This window comes from Triturus cristatus, chromosome 12, assembly GCF_964204655.1.
Source record: "Triturus cristatus chromosome 12, aTriCri1.1, whole genome shotgun sequence".
Classification (NCBI taxonomy): domain Eukaryota; kingdom Metazoa; phylum Chordata; class Amphibia; order Caudata; family Salamandridae; genus Triturus; species Triturus cristatus.
Genome location: NC_140595.1, coordinates 838,803,025 through 838,815,609, shown reverse-complemented (window position 1 = coordinate 838,815,609; position 12,585 = coordinate 838,803,025). Strand labels below are relative to the sequence as shown.

The following is a 12,585-nucleotide window of genomic DNA, read 5'->3' as shown; positions in this document are numbered from 1 at the left end:
CCATGGGACATTATCGACACCCAGAATGTTCGGGGCGCCAGGGCTGCTTTTATTGCCGTATCTCCCGTTTTGAGATATTTCTTGTGTAAGGTGCTATTACATTGCTAATTCATGACCTGGTAAGCCAGATTTATATATGATCACGTAAGACTTATGAGAGCCATCTGGGGACACAGCCCGTGGACTCGTAGTTTCGATTGTCCGGTGGCTGCGACCAGTAAGGTGGAAGGGAGCTTTAGACTCGATTGCTGCTTCCTATTCTTGGTCCGTTCTCTTTCGAGGACCTTAGTTTGAAGTAATCCTGGACCAGCGTTTGGACTGTTCGAGGGCAAGGTGCAGTTGTAGGGCGGGGTATATGGCTTGCCTGATTGTGCAAATCTTCCACATCGGGCCAAAATGTTGGGTTCTCTTTGTGTGAAGCATATAGCAGAGGCCTCGAGGCAGGCGTTTGCTTTTTCACTTAGGCATAATTGTCTAAGCAGGATCCTCCTTACGGCAGCAGCACAATAGGTGTAGCCAAGACTCTCGCTTGTAGTTGCACAGACGGCATGCCCCTCCTGTGCTTTGGCATGCCCCTCCTGTGCTTTGGCATGCCCCTCCTGTGCTTTGGCATGCCCCTCCTCTGCTTTGGTATGCCCCTCCTGTGCTTTGGCATGCCCCTCCTGTGCTTTGGTATGCCCCTCCTGTGCTTTGGCATGCCCGTCCTCTGCTTTGGCATGCCCCTGTGCTTTGGCATGTCCCTCCTGTGCTTTGGTATGCCCCTCCTGTGCTTTCGTATGCCCCTCCTGTGCTTTCGTATGCCCCTCCTGTGCTTTGGGATGCCCCTCCTCTGCTTTGGCATGCCCCTCCTGTGCTTTGGCATGCCCCTCCAGTGCTTTGGCATGCCCCCTCCTGTGCTTTGGGATGTCCCTCCTCTGCTTTGGCATGCCCCCCCTGTGCTTTGGCATGCCCCTCCTGTGCTTTGGGATGTCCCTCCTCTGCTTTGGCATGCCCCCCCCCCTGTGCTTTGGCATGCCCCTCCTGTGCTTTGGCATGCCCCTCCTGTGCTTTGGCATGCCCCTCCTCTTCTTTGGCATGCTCCTCCTGTGCTTTGGCATGCCCCTCCTGTGCTTTGGTATGCCCAAGCTTGGCTGAAGTCCGTGATTGGCAATGTCAGCAGCCGCACGTACATGATCTCTCTTCTGACTTCGGGGTTCAGCGTGGCAGCAAGGTAAGCCTGCGGTTTGTTTACCGTATATGAGTCATTCAGGGGGATGAGGAAAGCTGAAGTTTTTAGTGTTGCCCGCTCGTGCTGGAATGAGACTAGTTGGACTTGTTTGTTTATCCGGATTTTCCAGGCAGCGTATGAGACATGAGGCAGGCGAGTGCTGGTTCATTTATTTCTATGGAAGCCAGGGCTTACCTGAGTTGAGTGTTCCATGGCAAGACACATTTTTCGAATGTATCTCTAAGGCGGCTCATTAAAGATTCCCCCTGCGTTTTTAAGATTTGAATATAGTATTTCAAGTAGTCGGCCTCAAGGGTGAGTGAAGGTTTGACTAGCCCAAGCTGCAACCTGAGTCTTGCCCTGGAGAGGTGCTTTGGCAGTTGTAAGATTTTTTTGTAGGCCACGCATTGGGCCGGCTCCAGAGCTTCCGAGCAGGCGCCCGCGAATGCTTGATGCCCATACGCAAGTGCTGGAAGAAGCGCAGCTTGGGTAACTTTCCTGATGCTCTCTGCTAAGGGACTTGTGAGTGTTACCTCGTTGTTCAGTTTTATTAAACCATACCTGATAGCCACCGATTTTTTGGTCAGATCTGTTTTTGTGGGCGATGGGACTTGCAGTTTCTGTGAACCAGACCCCCAAGTATTTGCATTTCTGCACACAGGTAATTTTCCTAGATCCAATAATGCCTAAAATGTATTTTGTATGCATTTGCCAACCTACTACCACGAGCTTAGTCTTATCCGGTCTGATATTGAGATGGTTCAGTGCGCTATATCTGTGTAAGCTGCTCAAGGCTCGTGGGAGGCCCACTTTGGTGTGGTCCATGAAGACAATGTCATCCGCATACTCCATAATGTAATAAATGGTGCACGCCGGGACCAGCAATGAAAGGTACGCACACCGAGGCCTGCGTGTAATAAAAGGTGCGCACACCGAGGCCTGCGAGTAATAAAAGGTAAGCACACCGAGGCCTGCGTGTAATAAAAAGTACGCACACCGAGGCCTGCGTGTAATAAAAGGTACTCACACCGAGGCCTGCGTGTAATAAAAGGTAGGCACACCGAGGCCTGCGTGTAATAAAAAGTATGCACACCGAGGCCTGCGTGTAATAAAAGGTACAGCCTTCGTGTAATAAAAGGTACGCACACCGAGGCCTGCGTGTAATAAAAGGTACGCACACCGAGGCCTACGTGTAATAAAAGGTACGCACACTGAGGCCTGCGTGTAATAAAAGGTACGCACACCGAGGCCTGCGTGTAATAAAAAGTACGCACACCAAGGCCTGCGTGTAATAAAAGGTACGCACACCGAGGCCTGCATGTAATAAAAGGTACGCACACCGAGGCCTGCGTGTAATAAAAAGTATGGTCACCGAGGCCTGCATGTAATAAAAGGTACGCACACCGAGGCCTGCATGTAATAAAAGGTACGCACACAGAGGCCTGCACACCGAGACCTGCATGTAATAAAAGGTGCACACTGTTTATTGTCCCCCTGCTATCGACAAGGTAGCACAGTCATTCTAGGAAACTCAAGCAGTCCAAATCTCATTACAGGCTTTCTTGGTGTCTAGCAGTCTGTCTGGCAAGTGTCAGCACTTAGTCAATGGAAATAGCGCGGCCCCACTGATAGATGCCAGTACCGTGTTAAAGGAAGCGTGGCAGGCCTGCTGGAAACTCTGGGGCAGTCTCGCACAGGTGAGGTGTCCCTGGGAGGGCTGTCAGTACTGCCCTATCAAGGGCCGGCTCTAATCACAGTCAACAGACATAACAGGCGCTTCCGACAGATTACAGCCCTGTATTGTTACCAATCAGCGGCACTCATTTTATCGGTTTTGAAAGGATGAAAGGTTGAGTGGGCCTGCTGGGGTTAAAGCTGTGATCATGGTGCCAAACACGGATCCCAATATTCGCTGCAGTAGATGCGTTAGCCCACTGAGGCGCCAGACCGTGCACGGAAGAGCCAGTACTCTCCCATGAGAAGGACAGAAGTTAGGGAGAGAAGGGTCGGCCCTGCTAAGAACAGCCAGTGTACCCCATACAACCTACAGCAGCCCCACTAAGAACAGCCAGTGTTCCCCATTAATCCTAAAGCAGCCCTGCTAAGAACAGCCAGTGTACCCCATAAAACCCACAGCAGCCCTGCTGAGAACAGCAACTTAAGGAGGTTTATACATGGGCGGAAGTCTATAGTCAAAGAAAATGGCAACAGAAAACAGATTTCGCACAAAACAGGCCACTGATGAACTTGGGAGCAAGCACATCTACACAAGTCACGAGTATTCCAGCATCTAAAGGGTCAAAGGTGTTTTTTTTGGCCACGAGTCCAGCAGCCAACAATGCATGCACCAAATACAGAAAAACCCGCAGGGGTTAAAGACGTAGTCCCAGAGTCAGTCAAGAGATCCTTGAGGAGCGCAACAAAAACGACTTAGTGATTAATATATCAAATGTCAACTTATCACAGGATCAAATACAAGTACTCAACGAAGGAACATCGTTTGTGCCCACGTACAGCAGCAATATAACTGAAACAGAAGTTGCCATTTTCAAATTTTTACGCACATTGAGGCTCAAGTATTTTTTCAGTATTTTACCGATCTCTACTGATCAAACCACAAGACAGGAATACGTGGAGTTAAAAAAAAAAGAGTACATTCTGTGCACCATCGTCACATAAAACTATTGACATCTTTGAACGACTTGTAAAAATAGACTGTAACAAAATCAAATTTGGTAAACCAAAAAAAAACTAACTTCACAAAAAAGGAATGGAACATCCTTTGAGATTTGGCTGAAAATCCTGAACTTACATTCCAAAAAGCAGATAAGGGTGGCGCATTGGTCGTCATGAACACTGAATTCTATCAGAGTAGTGTATCTACCCATGTTCAAGATCAAGGAATATACATGAAACTTGAGAAAGATCCGACAACGGAATTTCAGAAGATCGTAAGGCAAATTCTGGATAAAGCCCGTGACATGGGCTGGATTAATACAAAAACCTATCAATTCTTGGACAGTGAATATCCACAACGCCCCCAGTTTTATATGTTGCCTAAAGTTCATAAAAATCTACTGCAACCTCCCTTCAGACCAATAGTATCAGCATGTGGATCTATCTCAGAACCGATTGATCGATATCTGGATCACTTTTTTCAGCCTATGGTACAGAACTGGTCGACATATATCAAGGACACTACTTCGTTTCTCAATTTTCTTGAATCATTACCTCAAGAAGACATGTCAAAATGGTGGCTTTGTACAGTGGATGTTTCCTCATTGTACACCTCAATTCCACACAACGAGGGCTTGAAGCAATAGCATGGTTTTTATTAAATAATGAATGTGCAGGAGCCAATAAGGTTTCTATTTTGGAATTAATGCACTTTGCATTATATCATAGCTATTTTCAGTGGGAAGACAATGTTTACGCTCAATGTAATGGTACAGCAATGGGCTCTGCTGGAGCTCCAGCCTATGCGAACATGTTTATGTCTAAATTTTTAGCATGATCATATCCTTCAGGAAGCAACATGGAGTAAGAATTTGGTGATGTTTAAAAGATATATTGATGATATTTTTATAATTTGGAGAAGAGAAGACACTAGTGGAAAAGATTCAAAGTTTAAATGAGTGCCATCTGCATATCAAATTTACTCATACCATGGATAAAAAAGCATTGCCTATCTAGATGTTCTAATCCAAATTGAAGGCAATAGAATCAAAACCAATGCATACATAAAACCCACGGATCGGAATAATTGTCTTCGTTTCAAAAGCTTTCACCAACAGGCACTTAAGAGACATTTGCCATTTTCGCAATTCTTGAGGTTAAAAAGGATCACAAACACAGAAAAAGAAGCTATGGAAACAATAAAAACATATGCCGATAGATTCACACAAAGAGGATATCCGGAAACATTGATTAGTGAATCAATTGATAAAGTACGTAATATGGAAAGATCTACTCTCCTTGAACACAAAATCAAAACTGAGAAACATTTTAATATATGTATTTTGAAACATTCTACGGAGGCCAATAAAATTACGAATATTGTCAAAAAGCACTGGCACCTTATTCAGGAGGAGAGTGACCTCAGTTGTATTACTAAGAATAAAATGATTTTTGCTTTTCAACGCTCAAGGAACCTAAAGGAATTACTATCGAAGAAAGCCATAAAAGATACATCCATTACATTTAAAGGAATGCAAATTTGTGGAAATTGCACTCATTGTAATAATGTAATGAAAGGCTATTAATTTACACATCCTACAAAAGGTTACAAGATCAATTTGAGACACACAAGCACGTGTGATACCAAAAACGTGGTATACGCCATAAAATGCCCATGTGGAAAAATGTATGTAGGCATCACAGAAAGGAAAATAAAAATACGAATAACAGAACATAAAAGCAACATAATACTGAAAAACGAAAAATCATCAGTAGCCCTGCATTGGTTGGAAACAGGACATAGATTCACTATACTAGAGTCCTTGAAGATCTGTCCTGGGAGTGCTCCACATAAACAATTACTGAGATCCGAATTTCAGTGGATTAATCGACTTAATTCCTCACAACCCTTTGGGTTAAATGACCGTATTGAATTAACATGTTTTCTCTAATAACTTTTTCGTTTATGCAATATTTTCATGTGGTATTAATCATGTCTTATATATTTTAGAATGCAGCAAAATCGTATAACATCATGTTTAGTGAACATTCAGTTTTGTTATGAAGGTGTATAGGCTTCACATATTCACATAACGAAATTGGCAGGGTATTCACTGCTGTCCCCTGTCGTTTGTATAGAGTTCCAGTTACTTTTTGCTAATTGCGCACACTGCCCCTTTAAACTCAGCGCAGTGAACTAACACGTGACCTTGTCACGTTGCATATTACGTAGCGTGTAGTGTACACAGGAAGAGCGTTGGCTCGTCTTGGAACGAGCAGATTTTGACCACGTACCCCGGGTTGAGGGATCAGAGAAACTAAGTAAGTCAGCGCGTAGGAGCACTCGTTTTGCACTGTTTCTTTTGATTCATTGACTTGACGGCGTTCACTCGTTCAATCGGGTAAAACACAAGTAAAGTTAGGTCGAATTTCAAACTCGTATTTGACACACTGGCTTCACTTTTCATGCTGTGAACAAATTCCGCTTTAACTGCCTTTAACTCTGATAACATCTTTTTAATTCATTGAAGCGTAGGGCTTTAGTGCGAGTCAATGTGAGCACCCATTCAGCGTTAAATGCCAGTTGTACGTAAAATCCTCATTACGCTGAAATTAGCAACAATGTGAAAACAGGAGTTCTTTTTATGTTTAAGTACTAGGATATGATATAAAGTTTTTGGGGTATTTCTTGAAAGCAGGCACAGTTAATGGATGTGTGTATGATTATTTGTGAATTTCCTCGTGAAAGTGTTAATATTACACAGAATACATGTATTGTTCACAATAGATACTGGGACTGATTAGCTTCTTCTTTATTTCTTTAGACCCCTGAAGAAGGGTCCCTGGAGCGACCCGAAATGCATTGGGTGGTTTAACTCATGGATTAAAATCCAAAAATATGATACTATTATAAGAATTGAAGCAACTGATTAATTTGAAAATAAAAGAAGAGATGAAACATTGAATATACGGTTTATGATCATCATTTGAAGTAAATGGTGCTAAGTATGGATAAGGAACCACAGTAGTTCCCTGAAAGAGTGCGCACATTCTTCGGAGAAGGGTCTCCCTGACCGAATCATCACTAGTAACACCAACTGTACCCCATAAAACCCACAGCAGCCCTGCTGAGAACAGCCAGTGTACCCCATACAACCTACAGCAGCCCTGCTAAGAACAGTCACTGTACCCCATTAAACCCACAGCAGCCCTGCTAAGAACAGCCACTGTACCCCATTAAACCCACAGCAGGCCTGCTAAGAACAGCCACCGTACCCCATTAAAACCTACAGCAGGCCTGATAAGCACAGCCAGTGTACCCCATTAAACCTACAACAGCCCTGCTAAGGGCAGCCACTGTACCCCATTAAACCTACAGCAGCCCTGCTAAAAACAGCCACAATACCCAATTAAACCTACAACAGCCCCGCTAAGAACAGCCAGTGTACCCCATTTAACCTACAACAGCCCGCTAAGAGCAGCCAGTGTACCCCATTAAACCTACAACAGCCCTGCTAAGAACAGCCACTGTACCCCATTAAACCTACAGCAGCCCTGCTAAGAACAGCCAGTATACCCGAATAAACCTACAGCAGCCCTGCTGAGAACAGCCAGTGTACCCCATTAAACCTATAACAGCCCCGCTAAGCACAGCCAATGTACCCCAATAAACATACAGCAGCCCTGCTAAGAACAGCCAGTGTACCCCATTAAATCAACAACAGCCCTGCTAAGAACAGCCACTGTACTCCATTAAACCTACAGCAGCCCTGCTAAGAACAGCCAGTATACCCGAATAAACCTACAGCAGTCCTGCTGAGAACAGCCAGTGTACCCCATTAAACCTATAACAGCCCCGCTAAGCACAGCCAATGTACCCCATTAAACCCACAGCAGTCCTGCTAAGAACAGCCAGCGTACCCCATTAAACCTACAACAGCCCTGCTAAGAACAGCAACTGCACCCCATTAAACGTACAGCAGCCCTGCTAAAAACAGCCACTGTACCCGATTAAACCTACAACAGCCCCGCTAAGAACAGCCAGTGTGCCCCATTAAACCTATAACAGCCCCGCTAAGCACAGCCAATGTACCCCGTTAAACCCACAGCAGTCCTGCTAAGAACAGCCAGCGTACCCCATTAAACCTACAACAGCCCTGCTAAGAACAGCAACTGCACCCCATTAAACGTACAGCAGCCCTGCTAAAAACAGCCACTGTACCCGATTAAACCTACAACAGCCCCGCTAAGAACAGCCGGTGTACCCCATTAAACCTATAACAGCCCCGCTAAGCACAGCCAATGTACCCCATTGAACCCACAGCAGTCCTGCTAAGAACAGCCAGTGTACCCCATTAAACCTACAGCAGCCCTGCTAAGAACAGCCAGTGTACCCCATTAAACCTACAACAGCCCTGGTAAGAACAGCCACTGCACCCCTTTAAACCTACAGCAGCCCTGCTAAGAACAGCCAGTGTACCCCATTAAGAGGCTAACGGCCAATCGGAGAAGTGTGCACTACTGCATTAAAACAACAGCAGCCTTACATAGAAGCGCCAGTACTACCCTTTAACACAATAGCAGCCTTCCAGAGTAGCACCGGTACTACCCATTAACACAATAGCAGGAATGCAGGAATGCAGAGTAGCACCGGTACTACCCCATTAACACAATAGCAGTCTTGCAGAGTAGCGCCTGTACTACCCATTAACACAATAGCAGCCTTGCAGAGTAGCACCGGTACTACCCATTAACACAATAGCAGTCTTGCAGAGTAGCGCCTGTACTACCCATTAACACAATAGCAGCCTTGCAGAGTAGCACCGGTACTACCCATTAACACAATAGCAATCTTGCAGAGTTGCGCCGGTACTACCCATTAACACAATAGCAGTCTTGCAGAGTAGCGCCTGTACTACCCATTAACACAATAGCAGCCTTGCAGAGTAGCACCGGTACTACCCATTAACACAATAGCAGTCTTGCAGAGTAGCGCCTGTACTACCCATTAACACAATAGCAGCCTTGCAGAGTAGCACCGGTACTACCCATTAACACAATAGCAGTCTTGCAGAGTAGCGCCGGTACTACCCATTAACACAATAGCAGGAATGCAGAGTAGCACCGGTACTACCCATTAACACAATAGCAATCTTGCAGAGTAGCGCCGGTACTACCCATTAACACAATAGCAGTCTTGCAGAGTAGCGCCTGTACTACCCATTAACACAATAGCAGCCTTCCAGAGTAGCACCGGTACTATCCCATTAACACAATAGCAGCCTTGCAGAGTAGCGCCGGTACTACCCATTAACACAATAGCAGGAATGCAGAGTAGCACCGGTACTACCCATTAACACAATAGCAATCTTGCAGAGTAGCGCCGGTACTACCCATTAACACAATAGCAGTCTTGCAGAGTAGCGCCTGTACTAACCATTAACACAATAGCAGCCTTCCAGAGTAGCACCGGTACTATCCCATTAACACAATAGCAGCCTTGCAGAGTAGCGCCTGTACTAACCATTAACACAATAGCAGCCTTCCAGAGTAGCACCGGTACTACCCATTAACACAATGGCAATCTTGCAGAGTAGCGCCGGTACTACCCATTAACACAATAGCAGTCTTGCAGAGTAGCGCCTGTACTACCCATTAACACAATAGCAGCCTTCCAAAGTAGCACCGGTACTATCCATTAACACAATAGCAGTCTTGCAGAGTAGCGCCGGTACTATCCATTAACACAATAGCAGCCTTGCAGAGTAGCACCGGTACTACCCATTAACACAATAGCAATCTTGCAGAGTAGCGCCTGTACTACCCATTAACACAATAGCAGCCTTGCAGAGTAGCACCGGTACTACCCATTAACACAATAGCAATCTTGCAGAGTAGCGCCGGTACTACCCATTAACACAATAGCAGCCTTCCAGAGTAGCACCGGTACTACCCATTAACACAATAGCAATCTTGCAGAGTAGCGCCGGTACTACCCATTAACACAATAGCAGTCTTGCAGAGTAGCGCCTGTACTACCCATTAACACAATAGCAGCCTTCCAGAGTAGCACCGGTACTATCCATTAACACAATAGCAGTCTTGCAGAGTAGCGCCTGTACTACTCATTAACACAATAGCAGCCTTCCAGAGTAGCACCGGTACTATCCATTAACACAATAGCAGTCTTGCAGAGTAGCACCGGTACTATCCCACTAACACAACAGCAGCAATGCAGAGTAGCGTCAGTACTACCCATTAACACAATAGCAGCCTTCCAGAGTAGCGTCAGTACTACCCATTAACACAATAGCAGGAATGCAGAGTAGCACCGGTACTACCCATTAACACAATAGCAGGAATGCAGAGTAGCACCGGTACTACCGATTAACACAATAGCAGGAATGCAGAGTAGCGTCAGTACTTCCCATTAACACAATAGCAGGAATGCAGAGTAGCACCGGTACTATCCCATTAACACAATAGCAGCCTTGCAGAGTAGCACCGGTACTACCCATTAACACAATAGCAGGAAGGCAGAGTAGCACCGATACTACCCATTAACACAATAGCAGGAATGCAGAGTAGCACCGGTACTATCCATTTACACAATAGCAGCCTTCCAGAGTAGCACCGGTACTACCCATTAACACAATAGCAATCTTGCAGAGTAGCGCCGGTACTACCCATTAACACAATAGCAGGAAGGCAGAGTAGCACCGATACTACCCATTAACACAATAGCAGCCTTCCAGAGTAGCACCGATACTACCCATTAACACAATAGCAGGAAGGCAGAGTAGCGCCGGTACTACCCATTAACACAATAGCAGTCTTGCAGAGTAGCACCGATACTACCCATTAACACAATAGCAGTCTTGCAGAGTAGCACCGGTACTATCCCATTAACACAATAGCAGGAAGGCAGAGTAGCACCGATACTACCCATTAACACTATAGCAGGAATGCAGAGTAGCGCCTGTACTATCCATTTACACAATAGCAGCCTTGCAGAGTAGCACCGGTACTACCCATTAACACAATAGCAGGATTGTAATGAAGTGTCGCTGCGAAACCATTAAAAATACAGCACCCTAGAGGTGTACCGAGACTGTGCCATGCAAAGGATTCCCATCACATGATGATAGCAGAGCTGCTGGGGGCCAGCACCGTCCAAGAGACAGTAAAGCCGTCCTGCTGGGGGCTAGTACCGTGCAAGAGAGTGTAAAGCACTCCTGCTGGGGGCCAGTCCCGTCCAAGAGACAGTAAAGCCGTCCTGCTGGGGGGCCAGTACCCTCCAAGAGAGAGTAAAGCCGTCCTGCTGGGGGGCAATACAGCCCAACAGAGAGTAAAGCCGTCCTGCTGGGGGGCAATACAGCCCAAGTGACAGTAAAGCAGTTCTGCTGGGGGCCAGCACCCTCCAAGTGAGAGTAAAGCAGTCTCGCCTGCTGTCAATGGTCGTGCTGACCCTATACCAGTGTCCAGTACTCACCGCAGAGGGCTGCGCCGAGCAGGGCGAGCAGGGTGGCTAGCAGCTTCATGCTGGCAGAGGCCGGTGGGCACCGCTTCTCCCTGTGGTGGGCTCCGGCTGGGGGGCTATTTCCGTCTGAGGGCGTTAGATCCGAGTGGAGAGGGCTGGCCGGTCACCAGATACCCTCGGTCACTTCCTGCAGCCCAGACCCTCACCCTGCTCCCCCCCCCCCCTTTCAGCTGTTCCCAGGCCCCTCTCAGTATCTTCGGAGCTGCTGGCAGGCCAGGGCTCCTTAAGACAGAGTTGGGGAGTGTGTGTGTGCGTGCTGGGGGGGGGGGGGGGGGGGGGGGGCGAGGGGGGAGGTGAGATATATGGGGGGATTCTACATGGAAGCAGTGCTTGAAATGGAAACATAGAAGTGCAGGTACTCTGTAGCAGATCACCTGTGCCGGTACTCTCCCTATCAAATTAAACAAGCATTTACAATGCAATGGTCTCGGCAATATTATAGGTAGAGCTATTGGTATTGCTCATTATTTTTTTATCATTTTTGTATCCCTAAATAAATGGCATTGTCATTTCTATTGGCATTAGCTTTTTTTTGCATATGTGATACCTATTGCATTAGCAGAGAGAGAGTGAGGTAGTGAGATAGAGAGAGAGTGAGGTATTGAAATAGAGAGTGAGGTAGTGAGAGAGAGTGAGGTAGATAGAGAGTGAGGTAGTGAGATAGAGAGTGAGGTAGATAGAGAGTGAGGTAGATAGAGAGTGAGGTAGATAGAGAGTGAGGTAGTGAGATAGAGAGAGTGAGGTAGTGAGAGAGTGAGGTAGTGAAAGAGTGAGGTAGTGAGGGAGAGGGATGTTGTGAGGTAGTGAGATAGAGAGAGAAGTACTGAAAGAGAGAGTGAAAGTGAGTTAGTGAGATAGAAAGAGTGAGGTAGTGAGATAACAACTAGGGCTTTAAGTGGGCCGGGTCTCACCGGGTCTGAGCACCGGCAGTTTTTTTAAGGGGGCTTCGAAACGGATCTCTATCGGGCCCTGTTTTGTGCCCGCACAGGCGGTCCCTTTTTTTCCCCCTGGACTGCAGTGATAGGTAGCACATCGATGTGCGCCGTGGTGAGCGTTGTAGAGGAAGGGAAATACTTTAAAGAGAGTCATTTTCTCTCTGGATTTCCCTTCTCTTTTTGAAACTCGAGAGCAGCAACATTGTTGTGGTGTCACCAGGGTGTTA

At 46.5% G+C, this 12,585-nt stretch overlaps 1 protein-coding gene across 1 annotated transcript in view; it reads right to left on the bottom strand.

Annotated features, from left to right (window-relative positions):
* The window catches only part of CHRNE (cholinergic receptor nicotinic epsilon subunit), a 153,075-nt gene extending 141,547 nt beyond the window's left edge, over positions 1–11,528 (bottom strand). The window contains exon 1 of the mRNA XM_085639223.1: positions 11,376–11,528. Within this exon, the coding sequence (XP_085495349.1) occupies positions 11,376–11,424 (49 nt within the window). The 5' untranslated portion in view covers positions 11,425–11,528. The remainder of the gene's footprint in view (positions 1–11,375) is intronic.
* Between the last annotated feature and the right edge of the window lie 1,057 nt (positions 11,529–12,585).